The sequence below is a fragment of the Microcaecilia unicolor genome, chromosome 4, assembly GCF_901765095.1.
Source record: "Microcaecilia unicolor chromosome 4, aMicUni1.1, whole genome shotgun sequence".
NCBI classification, from domain to species: domain Eukaryota; kingdom Metazoa; phylum Chordata; class Amphibia; order Gymnophiona; family Siphonopidae; genus Microcaecilia; species Microcaecilia unicolor.
The window spans coordinates 231,884,993-231,907,533 of NC_044034.1; the positions used below are offsets into that span (position 1 = coordinate 231,884,993).

A 22,541-nucleotide genomic window follows, 5' to 3' on the forward strand; every position below is an offset into this window, starting at 1 on the left:
ATGCTACATACCTGTAGAAGGTATTCTCCGAGGACAGCAGGCTGATTGTTCTCACAAACCCGCCCGCCTCTCCCTTTGGAGTTGTCTTCCGTTGTCTTTGTCTTGCTACATATGGGACTGACGAACACGAGCCAGTTCGGGCGGGAAGACGGCCGCGCATGCGCGGTGCGCATGGGCGCGCGATGACTAGCAAAGGCCTTTGCTAGTGAAGTTTCCGATTGGAGGGGCTGCCGTGGACGTCACCCCATCAGTGAGAACAATCAGCCTGCTGTCCTCGGAGAATACCTTCTACAGGTATGTAGCATTCGCTTTGTGTATTGATCCTTTCCAAGTGACAACATTAATAAAATAGTCAGATTTGGGATACAGCATCTTGCAAATTTTGCTATACAAACATTCAAAAGGGTAGAAAGATTCATCCTGGGGCTTGGAGAGAGGGATAGAGAATGATTGCAAGGAAGACTGAGAGTGTGAGTAGGTATGAAATGGGAGTTCATTATAAAATGTTTAATCGTGAAAAGAGGAAGTAAGGACATTATATAATAAGGCTTGTCCAAGTTCAGTCCTCGAGGGCTGCAAGCAGACCAGGTTTTCAGGATATCCCCAAAAACTATGCATGAGAGAGATCTGCATACAGTGGATGTAGTAGTATGCAAATCTTTCTCATGGATATTCATTAGGGATATCCTGAAAACCTGGTGTGCTTTGCAGCCTTCAGGAACTGAAATTGGACAAGCCTGATGTATATCTACACACTATGATTAATACTAACAGATATTGTGTGAGATGATAGATATATCTCAAAGGAAACTCAGCTGGAAAGATGAGGATTGAGATAGAAGTGCCAAGTGGAGATTGTTAAACAGGTTTTTGATGGTTATAAGTTTGTTTAAAACTTAATTCTCCAAGGACAAGCAGGCCATATTCTCACATGCGGGTGACATCATCCATGTTGCCCAGTGCGGAGCATTAAAAAAGCTAATATTGCTTTAAAAACACGCACAGCGTCCCTACACATGCGCAAGTGCCTTCCCACCCACCATTAGAGTGCGAGACCAGCACTCTCTTCTCATCCACTGTGAGGAGAGGATGTGCTATTCACAGTTCTTCACACCATCTGGTGCATGAGTACAATTTTTCAAACGAGTTGTGCCTTCCCTTGAAGATTTTTTTTTCTCCTATTTTTTTTCTTTTTGGTTCCTTTTTTTTATTTTTTTTGCCTTCCTTTATTGTTTTAGGTTTTTTCCCCTCACTTTTGTTTTATTTATTTATTTTTTGCGCTCTTTAGGCCTCTTGGGCCTGAGCTGTGGTTGGGACTGTTCTTTCTATTTTGTTGGGTGCGTTGCTGCTTTTTTTCTGGCACCATCGAGCCATTTGATTTGGCCATGGCTATTTTCTCTTCCATGTCATCAAAGATTCCCAGTGGGTTTAAACGCTGTAGCCGGGTCAATAGAACCATCTCTAGCAAAGACACTCATTCTTTGTGTCTTCAGTGTTTGGGGACTGAATATACCCCTTCCAGCTGTGTTCTGTGTCTTCACTTGAAGAACAGAACCCAGATGGCCAGAGAGCCTCATCAAGATAAACTTTTTGGAGCCTGGTCTGAATCGTTGATGTCAATGTCGTGAATTGCATCGGTCCACATGGCTGCTAGGCCTGTCTCGGACATTGGGCGTGGGTGTGCATTGATGCCATCTGCTATGCAGAACTTTGGACCCAACCCTGAGGTAATGTGAGGATTTGACGTCGTCCTCTTTGGCACCGAGAAGCGTCAATGACCAGCATCGGGCAAGGCCAAGATCTGGGGTGCTTGCGCCTGTCATGCCTCTTGTTGCTGCCCCACTAGGCCTTCAGCTTGCAGAGAGGTCTCCGAAGCTGGTGCTGCATGCAGCTGAGGTGGCAACAGCCGCCTGTGCTGGCTCCCACTTGACGGTGGAGGAAGTTTTGCTGGAGTGGAGGGTGGAGCCGACACCTCGATGCCCATCTCAAGGATGTGGTTCCTCTCTATTGAGGCAGACTTGTTCTCGGTCCTCCCATGAGGAGTTCTTTGCTGACACCGATGAGGTGCACTAATGGGACTTTGATGAGGATTCACGGTACTTTTCAGATGAGAAGTTTATAGTATCCCACCTGACCCCTCCTCTCATGAGGAAAGAAGAAAATATCCACCTGAGAACCTTTCCTGTCCATCATTTGTCAGGGAAATGGCGGCTACCATTCCAGTTTATTTAGAGATGGAGGAAGAGCCCAGGGCTGAAATGTTTGAGGTCCAGGACTACGATTTCCCTCCTATAAAGGCTGTGACGGTCCCACTTCACAAAATCCTGCAGGACGTTCAGGTGAAGAACTGGGAGTTCCTTCTGCCAGTCCCTGTCCTTCCTAAGAAGATAGACATGATGCACCAGATCCAGAGCTCCCTTGGGATTGATAGGCCCCAGTTGCTTCATCACTCCTTGATGGTGGAATCTGCCCTCAAAAGAGCCATCAGTTCTAGGGAATATGCTTCAGCCCCCCCCCCCCCCCCCCTCCAGCAGGGAAGCTAGAACCCTGGATTCTTTTGGGCAGAAGATGTTTCAGGCCTCAGTGCTCAACTGCCATATTCAATCTTACCAGCTCTACATGAGCCTATACTTGCAGAACTTGGTGTTCAGTATGTCTGATTTGGTAGATTCTCTGCCACAGGAGCAGGCCGAATCTCTTCGCCAGTTGGTTAAGCAGTAGAAGGTGTGTCAAAAGCTTCTTGGTCAGGGAGACCTATGACATCTTTGATGTGGCATCCAGGATCTCTGCCCAGCATATAGCCAGCAGAGGTAGGCGGATGCTACGTGCCGGGGGGGGGGGGGGGTATCCTTTTGGTGACAAGGTGGAGGAGATCGCAGACCTCCACAAGAAATACAGTGACACCATTGATATTCTCTCCTGCCGGACATCTTCCTCCTCATCCAGCAGATTTTTGGGCAGGTCAGAGACATATATATGCCCCTTCCTCTCACCAGCCTCAACAGGCTCAGTCTCAGCATGTTCATTCTTGTCAACAGCATGTGCCCAAAGCCCAACCAGCACACCAGTCAAAGCAGGGGACGAGCTTTGACTGGTGCAGCAGAACATAGCCACAGTAAAAGTGATCATCCCAGACGACCTGCCAGTTGGGGGGAGACTGAATGTTTTTTCAGGAAAGGTGTACCCTTGTAACCTCCGACCAGTGGGTTCTTCAAATAGTCGGTCTCGATTACGCTTTGCATTGACAGCAGATACCACCAAAAGCATCTCTCATCAGCTGTCATCCACCCTCACAAGTTTTGCCCCTACAGAATTTTGTGATGTCCCTGAAAATAGAACTGAGGCGGAATAAAAAGCAATGAAGGTGGAACAGAAAGATATGAAGGTGCCCAAAGAGAAAAGACACCCCCAAAGCACTAATATTGAAACTCATACCAGGAAACTACTAGGGGATTCCATTACTAGAGGCATTAACTTTGAAACACAGTTCAAGGGGCCATGCAAAGTGAAATGCCTTCCAGGCTCCTCAGCTACAAGGACTACCAAGCAAATAATCTCTGTAATCAGAGAAGAAGAAACTAAGGAGTCAAACACTGATGTTGTTATCCACCTGGGAACAAATGATTTGTCCAGTAATACCCCACTTGCCGTGCAGAGAGCTTTTCAGGAGCTGGGGGAGGGGTTAAAACCTTTGGTACAAACAATAGCTTTTTCTGAAGTACTACCTACCTTTGGAAAGGGAGAGAAAAGATTGCAAAGTACTGAGAATTTCAGTAGCTGGCTCGAAGCCTGGTGTCACCAAGAAGGATTTAGGTACACAGGAGGATGGGCAATACATGGAAAAACAAAAGACTATACTGTAACGATGGGCTGCATCTCACTGTGGCAGGAAAAAAAATCCTTGGGGAGAAATTTAGACAATATATTTCTAGGCATTTAAATTAGAAGGCGGGGTGGCATATGGCGGCAGGTCACTTGTTGCCTTTTGACCTTATGTCCTAGAGTCTTCACCAAGTGTCTTGCAGTAGTCGCAGTGTTGCTACGCAGACTGGGAGTCCATGTGTTCCCCTATCTGGACGATTGGCTGGTGAAAAGCATGTCAAAGTGCTCAGGAGTCCATACGGAGATCTATTCTGGTGTAGAGCTCCTAGGGTTCGTTTTAAACTGCCCCATCTCCATCCCATTCATTCAGTTGGAGTTCATAGGAGTGCTGCTAGACATGCAGTAGGCACTGACTTTTCTTCCTGTTCCAAGGGTGAACACTTGTCGCCCTTGACACTTAGATCCAAGCCAGCCAGCAGGTCACAGCTCGAATGATGTTGAGGCTGTTAGGCCACATGGCCTCCACTGTCCATGTCATGGCCCATGGCACGTCTTCACATGAGAGTGGACCCAGTGAACCCTAGCTTCCCAGTGGTGTTGAGCCTCAAGAACCTAACAGATGTCATTTGACTATGGGACTTTTATTCCAAATTCTTCAGCTCCGAGAGTACTGATGCAGATGCATCCCACTTGGGCTGGGGAGCTCAGTTAGACGAGCTTCACATAAGGTGCTTGGTCAGCCCAGGAGATAGATCTCCACATCAACCTAAAGGCTTTCAGAGATTGGCTGTTTAACCAAATTGTACTCATTCACCAACAAACAGTGGGGCACTGGATCATGCCCACTGTGTCAGGATGCGGTGCGGATGTGGCACTGGGAAGTTTAGTTACATTTGTTATTCCGCTATCATAAAATCAAAGCAGTTAACTATTAAAATTAATAAAACACAGTAAGAAGGGAAAGGAACGCCAACTTAGAAAGAGAAAACAGCAAAGGCAGTCTAGCATGGGATGCTCCTCAAGACACTTACCTGGTGGGCCAGATCCAACAACTTGGCCGACAGACTGAGCAGGGTCATGCAACCACATGAATGTTCCTCAGCATGGGCATTGCCTGAGAGATCTCTGAGTATGTAGCACTCCTTCAGTGGATCTCTTTACCACGGTTTTTCAATCACAAAGCCTCTCAGTACTGTTCCAGGCTCAAGGCCCACGAAAGGCTAGCTTCAGATGACTTCCTCCTTCATTGGAGGGACCAGTCTTCTGTATGTGTATCCTTCCATCCTTCATGTGGAGAAGCCTTGCTGGAAATAAAGCTAGACCAAGGAACCATGATCCAGATCTCTCTATAATGACCCCGGCAGATCTGGATCCCTTTTCTTCTGGAGTTCTCCAAAGAACCTTGGAGATCAGAGTGTTTTCCACCCCTGAGCACGTCTGAACATGGGATCTCTTGTATATCCCAACTTCCAGTCTCTGGCCCTCAAGTATGGATGTTAAGAGCTTAAAATTTGCTTCCTTGTATCTTCCTGGGGGTGTCTCCAAGATCTTGCTGGCTTCCAGAAAAGATTCCAGTAAGAGGTGTTACTCTTTCAAATGGAGGAGGTTTGCTTTCTGATGTGAGGGTAAGGCCCTAATCCCCTTTCTTGCCCTACACAGACCTGCTTCTACACATCTTTGAGTCTCGGTCTCGACCGACTCTGTAAGAGTTCACCTTAGCACAGTTAGTGCTTACCATCACCGTTTAAGCCCATCTCTGGACAGCCTCTAGTTGTTCGCATCATGAGAGGTTTACTTTTGGCAAAGTCCCCTGTCAAGCTTCCACTTGTGTTGTGGGACCTCAGCGTCATCCTCACCCAGCTGTTGAAAGCTTTTGAGCCACTCGATTCTTGTAATCTGAAGTACTTGACCTGGAAGATCTTATTTTTGGTGGCTGTTAATTCAGCCTGCAGGGTCAATGAGCTTCAGGCACTAGTAGCAGATCCACCTTACACTAAGTACATAAGTAATGCCATACTGGGAAAAGACCAAAGGTCCATCGAGCCCAGCATCCTGTCCCTGACAGCGGCCAATGCAGGTCAAGGGCACCTGGCAAGCTACCCAAACGTACAAACATTTTATACATATTATTCCCGAAATTGTGGTTTTTTCCCAAGTCCATTTAGTAGCGGTCTATGGACTTGTCCTTTAGGAAACCGTCCAACCCATTTTTAAACTCTGCCAAGCAACCGCCTTCCACTACGTTCTCCGGCAATGAATTCCAGAGTTTAATTAAGTTTCATCACAACAGAGTAGTTCTGTGCATGCACCCTAAGTTCCTGCCTAAGGTTGTGTCGGATTTCCTTCTGAACCAATCAGTTGTCCTTCTAACATTTTTTCCCAGACATCATGCCCATCCTGCAAAAGTACACTGCACACCTTGCACTGCAAGCGAGCATTGGCCTTTTACTTGGACTAGGCCCTACAGACAGTCACTCAGATTGTTGTTTATTTTGATCCCAACAGATGGGGATTGCCATCACAGAATGCACCATTTCAAATTGGCTGGCAGATTTTAATTCATTCACTTATATCAAGGCTTGGTGACTCTTGAGGTCGTGTCATGGCTCATAATGTCAGAGCCATGACGGTTTTGGGTAGCCCACTTGAGGTCAGATTCCCTTGGAGAAATATGTAAGGTTGCAATAGGGTCTTCAGTCTACATATTCACATCTCATTACTGCCTTGACAGGATACCTGACAGGATAGTCTGTTGGACAGACCGTACTGCAGAATTTGTTTGGGGTCTAAATCCACTCCACTCCGCTAGGCCATTTTGCTGTGTGCCAGGCTACACTCTCACACATTTGTATGTAGTTTCATGTTAATTTTGACCTTACCATTCCAGGTCCAATGGACCAATGATGGTTGTTTTTGGTGAGCCTGGTAGCTAGGATTTTCCACATGGAGAATATGTTCTGCTTGTCCTCGGAGAAAGCAAAAATACTTACCTGTAGCAGATTTTCTCCAAGGTCAGCGGGCCATTCATTTTCACATATCCTCCCTCCTCCCCTTGGAGTTTGATGCCATTCTGCGCGTGCTCTTAAAGCAATATTAGCTTTTTTTAATGCTCCACATTGGGCGACGTGGGTGACATCACTTACATGTGGGATTAATCGCCTGCTGTCCTCAAAGAATACCTGCTACAGGTAAGTAAGAGCTTACTGTAAGCTAATGATTTGAGGCAAAATTGAGATTTTAAAGGGTTTTTTAAGCATTCTTCACTAGGGTCAATTACTTCTCTTTCCTAGTTGAGCTTTTTTGAAATTTATGCAGAATGTATCTCGACTGAGTATATATCTCACTTCATGGCATCCTACTTGAATAGGTCGTGAATGGTCAGATTGGTCCAGTGGAATTGCGAATTCCAGGAGATGAGCTAAAATGGAAGTTTGTTAGTGAAGGCTCTGTAAATGGATGGGTTGGAGATTCACAGTGTACCCTATAATGCCTGCTGCAGGTAAGAACTGCTAGTTTGTATTTATAGCATGTTAAGGTATAAAAGTGAACATTCATTTGTTATTTTTTATAAAAAAAATCCCACTTTGGTGGAGTTCGAAAGGTTTGTACAATGGGGTGGAGAATGTCTATTGATTGATATGTCATAAGTACATAAGTGTTGCCATACTGGGACAGACTGAAGGTCCAGTATCCTGTTTCCAACAGTGGCCAATCCGGTCACAATACCTGGCAAGATTCCAAAGCAGTACAATACATTTTATGCTGTTTATCCCAGAAATAAGCAGAGATGTTCCCAAGTCCATTTAATAATGGCTTATGGACTTTTCTTTTAGTAAGCTATCCAAACCTTTTTTAAACCCCTCTAAGCTAACTGCTTTTACCACATTCTCTGGCAACGAATTCCACAGTTCAGTTGCACATTAAGTGAAGAAATATTTTCTCAGATTCATTTTAAATGTACTACTTTGTATCTTCATTGCATGCTCCCTAGTCCTAGAATTTTTGGAAAGAGTAACAAGCAATTTACATCTACCTGTTCCACTCCACTCATTATTTATATACCCCCATCATATCTCCCCAGAGCCGTCTTTTCTCCAAGCTGAAGAGCCCAAGCCATTTCAGCTTTCCTCATAGGAAGCCGTTCCATCCACTTTATCATTTCTGGGGGCAAAATAACTCTCCAGAACTATAGCAGAAAGGGATGAAACTTGCATGTGGAAAGAATCAGTAAAAGACATATCAAGTTGGAAATGGACCCAATCACCCCAAAAGACCCCCCCCCCCCTCACTTCATCCCAACAAAATGGCCCGGTATATTTAAGTTAGGTTATTTATTTTTAATAATACCGCCATTCACTGACTCACAGATCAAGTTGATATGCAATAATAAAAAAACAGGAAAAGCAAGAAAAGAACTTAAATATTACATAAGACAGTAACCAGTCGTTTCTATGGGAAAAGAAGTTCTAGCTTCAGTAGCAAACATTTGAATCATTGTAGTTAACTGCTCCTTTGAAACTGCCTCTCCCTGTTGTCTACTCTCCCAACTCCCACCCAAAAAATACTTCTGCTTCCCACACAAACTACTGCATCCCAAACGTCTATCTCCTGCAACAGCTCACTCCAAAAACTATCCCTTGCAAACTGCCCCCACCTCAAGGACTGTCCTATGCAACAGCCCCCTACTCAAAACTGCACTGTTCCTAACCATTAACTCCCTTGAATAGCCTCACCATCCCACAAACTACACTTCCACTTACCCCACAACACCACAAACTACCCCTTCAAATCATCGACCTGTGCAACAGTATACCACCCTGAGAATAAATTAAATAAAAAAACATTTCTTTGGCTGAGAAAAGACTACCCAGAATGGACTGGAAAAGAAATTGATCTTTGTCTTTGAGCCTTTTCTAAGGGTGTTAAAAGTTTGAATGTATCCATTACTTTTTATGGAATCTCATGTCAATGCCTTACTTTAAAATGTTTTCTGGAGAATGAGACAGCTTTGAAAGATTAGATATTATTTTTATTTAGATCAGATTAAGATTTTGATTCAAGCCTACATTCTATTGCAGCTTGATATTGTAATGGCCTATATGATGGCGCTCTTTAGAAATTTTCTGTTAAATTGCAAACTCTTCAAAATACCACAGCTAGATTGCTTTACAATGTGAGTAAATATGAGAAAGCTAGGTTGCCTTTAAAGTGAGCTGCCTAATATTTAAAATACTCCAAGGTCTGTCTCCTTTGCTCCTTAGGCAATTAGTCTCTTTTTCTTCACTTGTGAAGCAACTGTGATAATGATTGCATTTCCCTGATGTAAAAGAAATTAGATGGTGTGTTGCAATATCGCGTGGAGGACCATGTTCAGGAGAACGAACATCCGAATAATCGGGTACAGGAAGGAAATTAGATGGTATTTTGCAATATCGCATGGAGGACCATGTTCAGGAGAACGAACATCCGAATAATCGGGGTGCGGGAAGGTCTGGAGGGGCCGCAGATTGCGGAATATGTGCATAAGATTTTGCTCGCTTGTTTTCGAGACCCCCCCTTCCTCACCCCCCCCCCCCCCATGAGATAGAGCGAGCTGATAAGGAGCTATGCCCTAGACCTAACACAAATTTTATTACTCCGCTTCTCAGATGTCGACCATATTCTTCGCAAGGCTAGACAGGATAAAAAGTTTTTTTGTGACAACATGGAGATTCGAGTTTTTCCAGACTTGAGCCTGGAGACAATCCTAAAATGGAAGGAACTGTGGGGCTACAAGAAACACCTGCAGGTTAAAGACTATTTTATTTATTTATTTGTTGCATTTTCACACCTATTTGCAGGCTTACATAGTACCGTTATGGCGATTGCCAATTCCGGTAATAGAAATACAGAGTAGTATTGCATGAATTACAAAGTAAATTAAGTAGTCAAGGACAGAGAGTTAAGTTTTGTCCAGTTCTGGTATGAGTTTCGTTGTGTTGCAAGGTTCAGGTGTTTAGGTTGGATCATTGTGGTATGCCTTTTTGAACAGGTTGGTTTTTAGTGATTTCCGGAAGTTTATTAGGTCGTGCATTGTTTTCATGACATTTGGTAGTGCGTTCCATAGTTGCGTCCTTATGTAGGAGAGAAACTGGATGCATATGTTGATTTTGTTGATTTATATTTTAGTCCTTTGCAGCTAGTGTAGTGAAGATTTAGGTATGTGTGTGCTGACCTTTTTGTGTTCTTGGTTGGTAAGTCTATGAGGTCTGCCATATAGACTGGGGCATGAATAATTTTATGAACCAGGGTACAGATTTTGAATGCAATTCGTTCTTTGATTGGGAGCCAATGTAGTTTTTTCTCTTAAGGGTTTAGCACTTTCGTATTTCGTTTTTCCAAATATGAGTCTGGCTACGGTGTTTTTGGCAGTTTGGAGTTTCTTAATGATTTGTTCTTTGCATCCAGCATAGATTGCATTGCAGTAGTCTAGGTGACTTAGCACCAATGATTGTACCAGGCTGCGGAATATTTCCCTCAGGAAGAAAGGTTTTACTCGTTTGAGTTTCCACATTGTGAGGAACATTTTGTTTGTTGTATTTTTTGCTTGGCTGTCTAGTGTGAGGTTTCAGTCGATTGTAACTCAGAGAAGTTTTAGGTTGTTTGAAACAGGAAGGGTGTGGTCTGGGGTGTTTATAATGTTGGGTTTGTTTGTGTTGTATTGTGATGAGAGGATGAGAGGCATATTTTCAAAGCACTTAGCCTTCCAAAGTTCCATAGAAACCTATGGAACTTTGGAAGGCTAAGTACTTTGAAAATGAGCCTGTCTTTGTTTTTTCTGCGTTGAGTTTTAATTGAAATGCATCCACCCATGAATTCATGATTTGGAGGCTGTTTGATTTCATTTGTGATTTCTGTTGGATCGTGTTTGAACGGGATGTAGATCGTGACATCATCTGCGTAAATGTAAGGGTTAAGGCCTTGGTTGGATAGGGATTTGGCTAGTGGTGTCATCATTAGGTTGAAAAGGGTCGGTGATAATGGTGATCCTTGGGGTACTCCATATTCTGGTTTCCATGGTGATGATGTGTTCGAATTTGATATCACTTGGTATGTTCTTGCGGTTAGGAAGCCCTTGATCCAACTAAGTTTACCCTGATCCCGAAGTATTCCAGGATGTTTAGTAGTATTGTATGGTTTACCATGTCGAACGCACTAGACATATCGAATTGTAGGAGAAGTACACTTTTGCCAGTTGCGAAAGTGGGCCTGTGTTGCTGATGGTGATCGTAGATGTCAAGCACTGTTTTCTGTCCTCCCCTAAAGAGGTTAAAACCTTTCTACAACTGGCTTCTCCAAACAGGGACACAAGTACCGGGAAGATTGGCCGAGTGGGAGGCCTTTCAGGGAACCATAAATCTCATCAAGGTGAGGCTTAACAAAAGATGAACTTTAGTCAATGGAATAGATTTGGTCCCTTATCTTCAGCTCCAAGTATACATAAGGCCCAGGAGACACGTCAGAAAAATTCAAACTTGGCAAACTCTGCAGGTGGTGGGGACTCCTCAGGAGGGCAAAGCTCTTCCAGTGTAAATGAAGGAGATGACTCAGTTCAGCTCACAGCGATGGCAGAGGAGACGGGAAACTCACATCAGGATCAAGCTGAGGTTCATTCTCCTCCTTGAAGGTGCCACCAATGACTTGGGTTCAAACTTCATGATGGACCTGTGCAAGTATTGGTTGCTGAAAATACTGGCTCTGAGTGCTACAGATAAGAAAGTGGGTTATGCATGCTAAAGTTTAGATTAATAATGTTTAGGAACTTGAATATTCGGAACCTATAGGGCTGTTGCTGTATTTGAGGTGATAATAGGGGTCTTGAAAAGAGGGAGGGACGGGATGGATAGGTTACACTAATTAACCTGTCGTATAGTGGGATTTACTTTTGGGAAGGGGAATGGAGAGGGTCTTTAGAAAGGGGGGAGGGGATGAGTTATTCTTTTGTGTTTGCGTATGAAAGGATGAGGATGGGGTGAAATTTCTGAATAAGTGGGGACTTAAGCAAGAATGAGGAGGTGCTTCTACACTTTTGGATCGGGAGGAGTGAGATAGTAATGAAACAAGTGTTAACATGCCTGTGAGAATTGATGCCCTGGGCTCTGATTGGCGCTGGATTTCAAATCTAACCTGAAGGTACTAGATTTATCCCAATCTCAGCCAGGGAACGGAAAGAGAAAGATCTCTGTACTGAGACCTTGTAAGCAGTTATATGATATAACCTGTGAGCAGCTATATTTCCGTACTACCCAGGTAGCAAACAAATGTTTAGATAGTTTTATAATTGATCCATATCCAGTTACCTGCTATTGCTTGCTGATTTCGCCTTTTTCTGTTCAAGTTCTGTGACAATAAACCTTATGTAGTTTATTGGTTCTGCTGTCCTGGACTGACTAAGAATTCTGGTTTGTGTTTTTGGGTCTGTGGGTGCTTTCTGGGAACTGTGGGACCCCTGGAGTGTCCTAGAAATCACCGGGAAATAACCTGAGAGTGGGAGACTAGCCCAGAGGCAAGCAGGACCCAGTCGGTGGGAGGAGGGTGCTAGTATAGAGCACAAAGCCAAGTGCAGGCGAGACTGGGCAGACCCTTCAGGTGGCCGCAGGGTAACCCCAGGTGGCTGCTAGGCATTTTGTGACATGAAGCTTTTTTTAAAAAACTGTGGGTTAAGTTATAGATTAATGTGTTATATACAGTATACTGATATATATTCCCAACTAAATGTGTTGGGTTTTTTTGGTTGCTTTGTGATCCGCACAGAACTTAGAGGATGTTGCAGAATGCCAGATAAATGTAAAGTAAAGTAAAAGTAAAGATCATCAGATACAATTGCCTCCAAGTCCTGTTCTTTCATGCATAGAAGTACTTCATCCTCCTATATTGTACTATTCCCTTGGGTTTGTACAACCCAAATGTATGACCTACATTTTTTTAAATTAAATCTTAGCTGCCAATTGTAGACCATTCTTCAAGCTTTGCTAGATCCCTCCTCATGTTATCTACCCAATCCAGAGTGTGTACCCATTGTATATTTAGGTATCATACACAAAGAGAGAACCCTTACTAGACAGCCCTTCCACAATATCGCTTAAAAAATATGAAAAGAACTGGATGTAGAACCGATCCCTGAAGCACCCTGCTAGTATCACCCTTTTCCTCAGACTAAACTCCATTTACCACTACCTTTTGTCTCTTCTACTCAACCAAATTCTAACCCATTCAGTCTCTTTAGGAGCCATACCAAGGTTACTTAGTTTATTCATTACTCACCTATACAGAACTGTATCTCTCCCTTGAGCCAACTCTCTGGTCAACCAGTCAATGAAATTAATTCTTCTGCCGCCCAGACCTACTTCTTGTAAAACCATGTTGCCTGCAATCCAGAAACTACAAATTCCTCTATTTTAGAAGGGTTTCTATTCATTTACTCATCACAGAGGTCAGAGTAACTGGCCTGTAGATTTCTTTCTTTCTTTTTTTTTTCTTTTTTTTTAATTTAAAAGAAATCTTTAAACATTCCAATGCATACAATAGCATTAACAGTGTACAAAAGATAAGCCTGCTCTCCGCATAGAACAAGAAACTCAATTTTTAATCATATTTTGGTCCTCTACCCTTCTTTTCAAAATGAAGGTGCAGCTAGATTCTCCAAATCCTAACAGTAAGCTCAAGACATAAACCTAACCTAATTTGTTTTCGGGAAAGGCCCCCCAAACCTTCTCCCACTTTGCCACAGCCCTCCTCGGATAGCAGTTAACTTCTCTGTCCTATAGATATATCATAATTTAACCCACCAATTTAGTATAGAGGGAATACCCAGTTCCGTCCAAGTAACTGCTAAGGTCAGCTTCGCTGCATGAAGGCCATATCTAACCAGAGCTTGCTGACAGCCTTATTTGGTAAGAAAATCCCCGCATCCCAAGGGATATGCAGACCCATCAGCCAATCAATCTGATACTGTATTTTCTTCCAAAAAATCATTAGCTTAGGGCATCCCCTCCAAATATGCCCCATGGTTCCTCGCACTCCACACTTGTCTCCAGAGCTATGAGGCATCTGGAAACCAGTGACTAATACGCGCAGAGTTGAGATACCATCTGTACTTCAATTTAACATTCTTTTCCTGTACATTTAGCTGCAATCACTATCTTCTCCAGGGAAGCATCCGACAGGAACCCCAACCACTCTTTTCTCTCTCCCCCTTTCTCCCACAGTACTAGATATCACCCTCCAATTCCAGGTGAGAGAACCACCCAAACATGGAAAAATTGAGAGGACCTTACCCCAGCAATCTTCCATGTCACTCTGATCCCCACCCCTACATTCATTCTACATATTCACAGTCCTTCCATATATAACAATAACACCTACAAGGACTCAAGAAGTAAAAAAAACAAACAAACAATTAAGCCCAGTATTTTCCCTCATGCCAACTACTAAGCTTTAACTGCCCAGTTTCTCTTTTCACTCAGCAGTTGGCGGCATAACGATTGCACTATTAAATAAAGGTTTTTACAATCTTCATACTCTGGCACCCTTCCACCCCACTCCCTGGAACCAGTTTGTGGTGCTGCCTCCAGTTCTCCAGCTCATCTAATTTGTAAAGTAGCTCCTCGTACTGTACCAACAGCGCATCACATTTGAAGTGTGTTTTTGTTAGGGACTCACCTTTTTCCTCCAGATGCACCTCTAAGTCCTCAACTTCTGACCTTAAGTTCCTTAGATCTTGATGATGAGTATCCATTTTTAGAAGTAATGCCTTCAGCATTTCTTTCAGTTCACTCCACATTTCATGGAAGCACTGCTTCAGTTCGTTGCTTAGGTCCAGCACTCCCATGCATTCAAGTTTATTAGGGGCTTTCTACCCTGTCCATGAGACGAACCATCTAAGTGGCTTACTATCTAAAATGGGCAGTAAAAACAACAGAATACAGATTGACAAAACAAGACAGAGGGAGAGCAGGAAGATGAACTACAATATAGATAGGAAAGTGGGGGAAGGGGAAAACACAAGAGGTACATGTCTGTACGAACTGACCTACGGAACTTACCCGAATACACTCCCAACAGAGTAAAGGCCTCCACCATGTGGCAAGGAGGCAGGCTACAATGGTGTCTCAGTCCTCGGCTGCCAAAGTGCCTCTAACATCAGTGGCTTTCTCCTTAAAGGTCATAGGTAACACACCGTGGTACTTCAGTGCTTTCTTGTAGGTCATAAAAAAGTAGGATTAGATTTGATTCACCAGGTAGGGCTAGGAGATCGTTTTTAGGCATCCATACAAGAGGCCAACAACATTTCCTTTCCAGTGGCCTGTTGTTTTCAACCTCCTCCTTGTGTTTTTGTGGAAATGGACCACATCTTCTCTTCTCTAGTCTTCTGGGACTGCTACTACTTCTTTGTAGACCCATCTCTCTGTAATCATCTGCCATCGTCACTACATTCTGAATTGTCATATGAAAAGATGTTGCTTAAAAAAAACAAAAAAAACCCCATCTCTTTACTACTAGCCTGCTTTATGGTATCTAACATTTATTGGCACAGTGCGGTGCACTGTCATTTTAAATCAGTGAGGAAGTGCCCCCACTATGCATTAATGGGAACCTTCCTGCTTGATGCTCGAGTGCAGGACCAGCAGTCTATCATTTTCCACATCAAACATTTGCTTTTTGGTGCCTTCACTTTTTTGGATCATGTTTTCTTCATATTCTTCTTTTTTCAGTATTAAGTTATTCAAATTATACATTATTTTCATTTTTAAATTTATGGCCTTTTAGGGCCTCTGAGCCCTTCTTTTCCACGGGAAGCATCAACTGTTTTCAGGTGCAAGACTACTTGAGCTCCCTGGGCCATAGAGTCTTTTGACCTAGTGTTGGCCTTTTTTCTCTCCATGTCGATGAGGGTGACGAGTGGTTTTAAGAAGTGTACATGATGCAATAGGACAATTTCAGGCACTGGCCCCCATAACTGGTGTGTACAGTGCTTAGGTCCAGAGCACTGGGACATACAGTGTATCCTCTGTCTTTGCATGCAAGCGAGGACCCTCAAAGCCCACAGAGTCTAGTGAGAAAAGCTTTTTGATTCTTCATCAACATCGGCATCTGCATTGAGCATGGCAGAGTATTCAGTATTCGACATGGAGCCTGCATCGGTGTTGGCATCGACACCGATGCAGTATCGAGAAGGTCTGACATCGGACTCGGTAAGAACTCTACATCCTCCTTATCAGTGCTGCATGTGTTGAGGAACCTGCAGAATAAAAAACCTAAGAAGCATCACCATTGTTCTCCCTCCAGGCATTCTGCCCATACCTCCCCTGCAGCATGGGAAGCGTCCATGCCGCAGTGACCACTCTCCTTCTCTCCAGCTCATTTCTCATTGAGAGCCTTCAAGGTCTTCAAGATCTCAGGCTATAACTCAAGCAGCGTGCACACCGCTTTCTTAGCTGGTACTGATGACTACTCTTCACGAGGAAATCTGGGCTATGCTCAAGGAGGAGCTTTTAGGACTACTTCTTTGCAGTCTGTGCAGGTTTACAGAGTGCATGCGCCAGCCTCGGTCCAGCCCATCGATGCAACAGACAGCCACGGGAGAGGTCCCGTACACTGGCGTGGTGCTGACATTGCCAGAGGAACTTTCTCCAACTTTGGAGATTCATCTGCCTTGATGCACCTCGACACAGAGCTGATGCTGTAGTTGTTGCTTTTTCCATGTACTTTCCATGAACAGTACTTTGAAGAATTGGACAGACCTGTCCTGGAAGACAGGGGCCTTGGAGCCTGGCATGTTCCAGAATCTTTCTGGCTGTGGAAGTGACGTTACCACCCCAGTGTCCCCTCCCCCCCCCCCCCCCCCCCCCCCACACACACACACTTGCTGCCTCACCCCCAGGTCAGGCTTCTCTCTCTCCTGCCTCTCCCCCAGCCAGCGATCCAGCATCTCCTCTTGCCCCCCCCCCCCCCTCCCCTCATAGTACCTTTTATGTTTAAATCATCTTTATTGGTAAAACTGTATAAAATCAAAGCACATTATCATTCATGTGACGTGAATCAACCCAGATGATTTCAACAAACAGAGTTAAACAGATATTTCAACAGCCCTCTCACCCCATCCCCTCAACCCCAAAACCTCCCCCCTCTAGTTCAGCAGTACCACCATTACATAGTACCTTTTAAAACTAGCTTTTTCTGCCAGAGATCTCTGTCAATGAACAGCGATTCATATGCACTGCTTGCCCCGAGCTCACAGCCTTCTGTCTGATTCCACTTCGTTTTCGCATAGGCGGGAAATGTCAGACAGAAGGCTGGAAGCTCAGGGTGAGCAGTGTATGTAAATCACTGCTTGCTGAAAGACCGCTGGAAGAAAAACAATGTTTAAAAGGTACTTGGGGAGGGGCAGGCACATGGAGATGCCAGATTGTTGGCGGGGGAGGGGTTGAGGCAAGAGCAGATGCTGGATTGCCATTTGGGGAGGAAACAGGAGGGGAAATGATGGACAATTTTAGCGCCTTGTCAATGTGCCGTGACATGAAAAAAGTTGAAAATTGATGAACTAAAAAATATATTTCAGTGTGTATATGTTTTTATTATATATGCACATATATAATGATCATAATATGTACTTCATTTTGTGTTGTGACCTGAGATCACATCTCAACTTAAATCTAATGACCAAATTAAACAAAATTTTATTTTCACAGGCCCAAAAGATCTTCTTTCAGATCGATGCATCCTCTCATGTCCATCAATGGAGTTGGTGACATGTCTGCTGGATTTCCGCCTTAATTTTGCTTGTAACCGATGTATAGTTCCTCGTCTAGCTGCCTCTCTTGCAGCTTGTGCTCAGCTAAGTGCCCTAGGTACGTGTAAGATTTATTTTAAAGACGTCTGAACTAGGAAGAGATCTGTGTTCTGTTTTGTGTCCTATAACTTTATTTAATTTACAGCTGCTGGCCACCGAATGTGGGCCCTTCAGAGGCTGCGGAAGCTGCTGACAACTGAGTTTGGGCAATCTATCAACATCAACAGGTTACTTGGAGAGGGAGAAGGAGAAAATCGAGCCCTGGTGAGTAATAGAGAATCATCTGAAGTGTAGTATTGTAAGAGTGTGTGTCCTGTCCTGGGACATGGTAGTCCCAAAACATCCAAGCATCATTCAGGTTTCCAGAAACAGTGTCTCCTTATATTCTTTCAAGACTTCTAATTGACAGATTCTATCAGTTCTTTTCTTGAGGCAGAAACATTCTGAATGCATATAACAGACATTTATTTAGGCAGGCATAAGGCTCCTTGCAATAGCTTAAAATACTCATACCCTAAAAACTGCTGTTTGCTAAGCTTCACCCTAAACCTCAGGTTCCTCAGGCTTCTGGTCTATGCTTATCCAGTGTTTTAGGTTTTGGGTTACCACAGTTGTCTTCTGACCATTTCTAGCTTCTTTCTTCACTGGCAAATACATTGATCATGTGTTTGTTGGCTGCCACTTTCCAAATGTTGCAAGAGCTTTTTTTCTAACTTGCAAATTTGTGACATCTGTTTCCATCTCTCCTGGACCCTTGGAACTACATTACCTGCAAAGCTTCTGTCTATACTGATATCACTTCATTTCTGCTCTCCATTTTATTTCTTGCAGGGTCCTCTGCTTTCCTGGCAGGCAGGCCAGCTTCACCTTAATTTATCTTTGTTCCAGGCTTATGGAGTCCTGAATGTTATAGACTGTACGTCCCCAAAACCTCTGTCTTTAAGCCATAGTCATCTTACGTATTTTACAGTCTACCTGTTCTGTACCTTTAAAGTTTTAATATGAGTACCCTTGATTCCAACACATAAGATTTTTGACTTGTAATTCTTTTCTTCTGGCACTTCCTTTTTAGAGTTTCACAGGCAGTGCTCTAGCAGCTTTGGTTAAAGGGCTACCTGAAGCTTTGCAACGACAGTTTGAATATGAAGATCCCATTGTGAGAGGCGGGAAGCAGCTGCTTCATAGCCCTTTCTTTAAGGTAATAGGACATAGAAATTGAAGCATATGGACATGAATGAAGTACTTAACAATGTAAAAACTGCACGTATCAAACACCCACAGAAGGTGATCTCTCCACAGGAGAACCAAAGACAAACGAACAAACAGTGGATCCAAAAAGAGTCCTCCTTCCTGAACAAGGTCTTTATTTAAATCTGCAAAAACAACCCGACACATGATGTGTTTCGGCCGTGAGGCCTGCGTCAGGGGTCTAGTGGTATTTGATGCAAAAATGCCTTGTTAGTCAGATGAATAACAGCGCATAAACTGCTAACAGAGGTATCTGAGATCGCCTACTAATAACCCTACAGCTTTTCTTCTCCGGTGGTCCGTCCACTATGGTGCACACAAACCTTCTTCCCTCTGCATCCCGCCTTTCAAGACCTTGTTCAGGAAGACACTCATTGTGAGAAAACTGCACGTATAACATAGCAAGCTAATAACTCGTATTAAAAGTTTATTACTGCGTAAAAACCTTGACGGACGTGTCACCTTGAAAGTCCCAATGAGGCTGCTTTGGTTAGTAAGTTGATTACATCCTGCTCTCACAAGTAGGAGATATACCGCCTTATTTTCGAAAGTGATGGGCACCCAGATTTCGACCCAAATCGGGAGATGGGCGCCTTTCTCCCGTGGGCGCCCAAATCGGTATAATCGAAAGCTGATTTTGGGCGTCTTCAACTGCAATCTGTCGCGGAAACGGACAAAGTTGACGGGGGCGTGTCAGAGGCGTGGTGAAGGCGGGACTGGGGCGTGGTTTTTGGCTGAGGAGAGATGGGCGCCCTCGGCCGATAATCAAAAAAAGAAAGGCGTTTTTACCGCGAATTTGGGTCTTTTTTTTTAACCCTTTTTTTTTCACGAACAAGTACCCTAAATGACCACATGACCACCAGAGGGAATTGGGGATGATCACCCCTGACTCCCCCAGTGGTCACTAACCCTCTCCCACCATAAAATAACAAACTTCAAGAACTTTTTTTCCAGCCTGTATGCCACCCTCAAATGCCATACCCAGCTCCATCACAGCAGTATGCAGGTCCCTGGAGCAGTTGTTAGTGGGTGCAGTGCACTTCAGGCAGGTGGACCCAGGCCCATCCCCCCCACCTGTTACACTTGTGCTGGTAAATGGGAGCCCTCCAAACCGCCCCCAAAACCCACTGTACCCACATGTAGGTGCCCCCCTTCACCCATAAGGGCTATGGTAATGGTGTAGAGTTGTGGGCAGTGGGTTTTGGGGGGGATTTGAGGGGCTCAGCACCCAAGGGGTGGGCGCTATGGACTTGGGAGGTATTTAATTTTTTTTTTAACTTTTTACAAGTGCCCCCTAGGGTGCCTGGTTGGTGTCCTGGCATGTGAGGGGGATCAGTGCACTACGAATCCTGGCCCCTCCCACGACCCAATGCCTTGGATTGGTTCGTTTTTGAGCTGGGTGCCTTCGGTTTCCATTATCGCTGGAAAAACGAAACCATCCAGCTCAAATCCGCACAAATCCAATGCATTTGCTCGGCACAAACTGTATTATCGAAAAAAAAAGATGGACACCCATTTTTTGTTTTCGAAAATATGGTCTGTCCCCGCCCCTTCACGTACCCGTTCTCGGACATAGACGCCCATGGAGATGGGCGTTCGCATTCGATTATGGCCCTAATGGTATGTCAAGTGACTTCATATTTTAAACAGCTTACTTTATGAGGGGATTGATGAACATCTACAGTTACATGTGGATGACATCTTTGTATTATTCCCTGTCCTTTCTGATTTAAAATTCGACTTATGTAAAGATCATGAATTCCATTAACAGGATAAAACAAAAGTGATATGGTTTTGTAGTTCTGATAATGCCATTACTGCTAATATTCTTCTAGATTCTGCTGAATATCTAACAGTGGATTAATCTGCTAAGATTGTTCTCTTTCTGTTGAACCTCGGGTGAATGACTTGTTTAATTTTTTTTTTTAAGTTTAAACAGATTGCTCTTGTTTGGTCTTACTTCTTTGAGGACCGTTTTGTTCTTTTAGTACATAGCTTAATACGGTCCCAACTCAATAATTGCAAGTCACTTTATTCAGGAATTTCAATATTGGTGCTAAGTTGGTCTTCAGGTCTAAGAAATTTGAGAGTGTCACTCCATTGTTGATTAGATGCCATTGGTTCCCTTTTGAAGGTAGAATAATATTTAAATTGGCATACTTTGCGTCTATAATAATTTTGGGCCTGGTACCTTTCTATTTTGCCGAACTGATAAAAGTTCTTATTCTGGAAAAAATTCTCTAACAATAGATCATTTTTTATTCAGCTTCCCTAATTTTAAGGGATCCTTTTATTAAGGTGTGCCGACAAGCGGACAGCGCTGGTGTAGATGCATGTATTGTATGCTCGCAGGTCCATTTTTCAGTGCACCTGAAAAAAAAGGCCAAAAATGAACATGCAGCAAAATGAAAATTGCCGCACGTCCTTTTTGGGCCTGAGACCTTACTGCCACCCATTCACTTAGCGGTAAGGTCTCATGCGTTAACCGGGTGGTAATCGTCAGCACACGTACAATGCCGATTACTGCCCGATTAGCGCTGTGTGCCAGAAAATAAAATATTTTTTTCTGGCGTGCGTAGTTGGCATGCGTAAAAAATGAAATTACTGCCCAGGCCACAAGGTAGCTGGGTGGTAGTTTTAAATTGGCGTGTGTAGGCGCCTGCGCAGCTTAGTAAAAGGGCCCCTAAAGGAGTATATTTCAAAAAAATGTTTTAGAAGGTTCTTTGGGCTGTCTCAATTTGGAATGGCCTTCCACCATTTGTTAAACAACACTGATCTTATCTATTCTTTTACAAGCATTTGAAAGCATATCTATTTTGGAAGATTTTGGTTCAAAATAGGAATTAGGTTTATTTAACTATTTTGTATTTATTTTTAATGGATTATTATTGTATTGTACATATATATTTATTTTTATATATTTTATTCAAAAATGTATATTTTATTTTTAGTTACATTTGTACCCCGCGCTTTCCCACTCATGGCAGGCTCAATGCGGCAGGCAATGGAGGGTTAAGTGACTTGCCCAGAGTCACAAGGAGCTGCCTGTGCCGGGAATTGAACTCAGTTCCTCAGGACCAAAGTCCACCACCCTAACCACTAGGCCACTCTTCCACACAATCTACTATCCTTGGTGAATTACAATCAAACATACACAAATAAAAATTCAAACACATAAAATGAACAATAACATCATAAATCTCTGGATACCAATACAACACTCATCAATATTATTCATTTACTCCCAATTTATATTCTCACTAAATTTCAATTTAGCCTAAGTATTAATGACAAGCTATTTAACGTCTTCATTTCTCACAGAAGGCGTGCTGAATTAACACAGCCTTTAAAATATTTTTAAACTCTTCCATAGTTCTCATTGATCTTATACCAGAAAGCAAAGTGTTCTATAATTTTGGTCCAGCTATATAAGAAATTGAAGCTCTATATTCTTCCAAGAAAACTGAATGAAAAGACAGTACATCTGATAAATACAGTGATCCAGTTCATAATGACCTTGAAGACTGATACAAATGTAAGCTTGATTAGTCAACACTTTAAAAACCAATAACAATATTTCATAATGGATGCAGAATTCATTTGAAAGCCATTGAATATGTATAAGGGTTGGTGAAATATA

General features: G+C 43.4%; 1 protein-coding gene across 1 annotated transcript in view; it reads left to right on the top strand.

Moving 5' to 3' along the window:
* The window catches only part of HERC2 (HECT and RLD domain containing E3 ubiquitin protein ligase 2), a 921,269-nt gene that overhangs the window by 735,368 nt on the left and 163,360 nt on the right, over positions 1–22,541 (top strand). Inside the window, 3 exon segments of the mRNA XM_030201308.1 lie at positions 17,553–17,711; positions 17,799–17,917; positions 18,726–18,851. Coding sequence (XP_030057168.1) covers positions 17,553–17,711; positions 17,799–17,917; positions 18,726–18,851 — 404 coding nt within the window.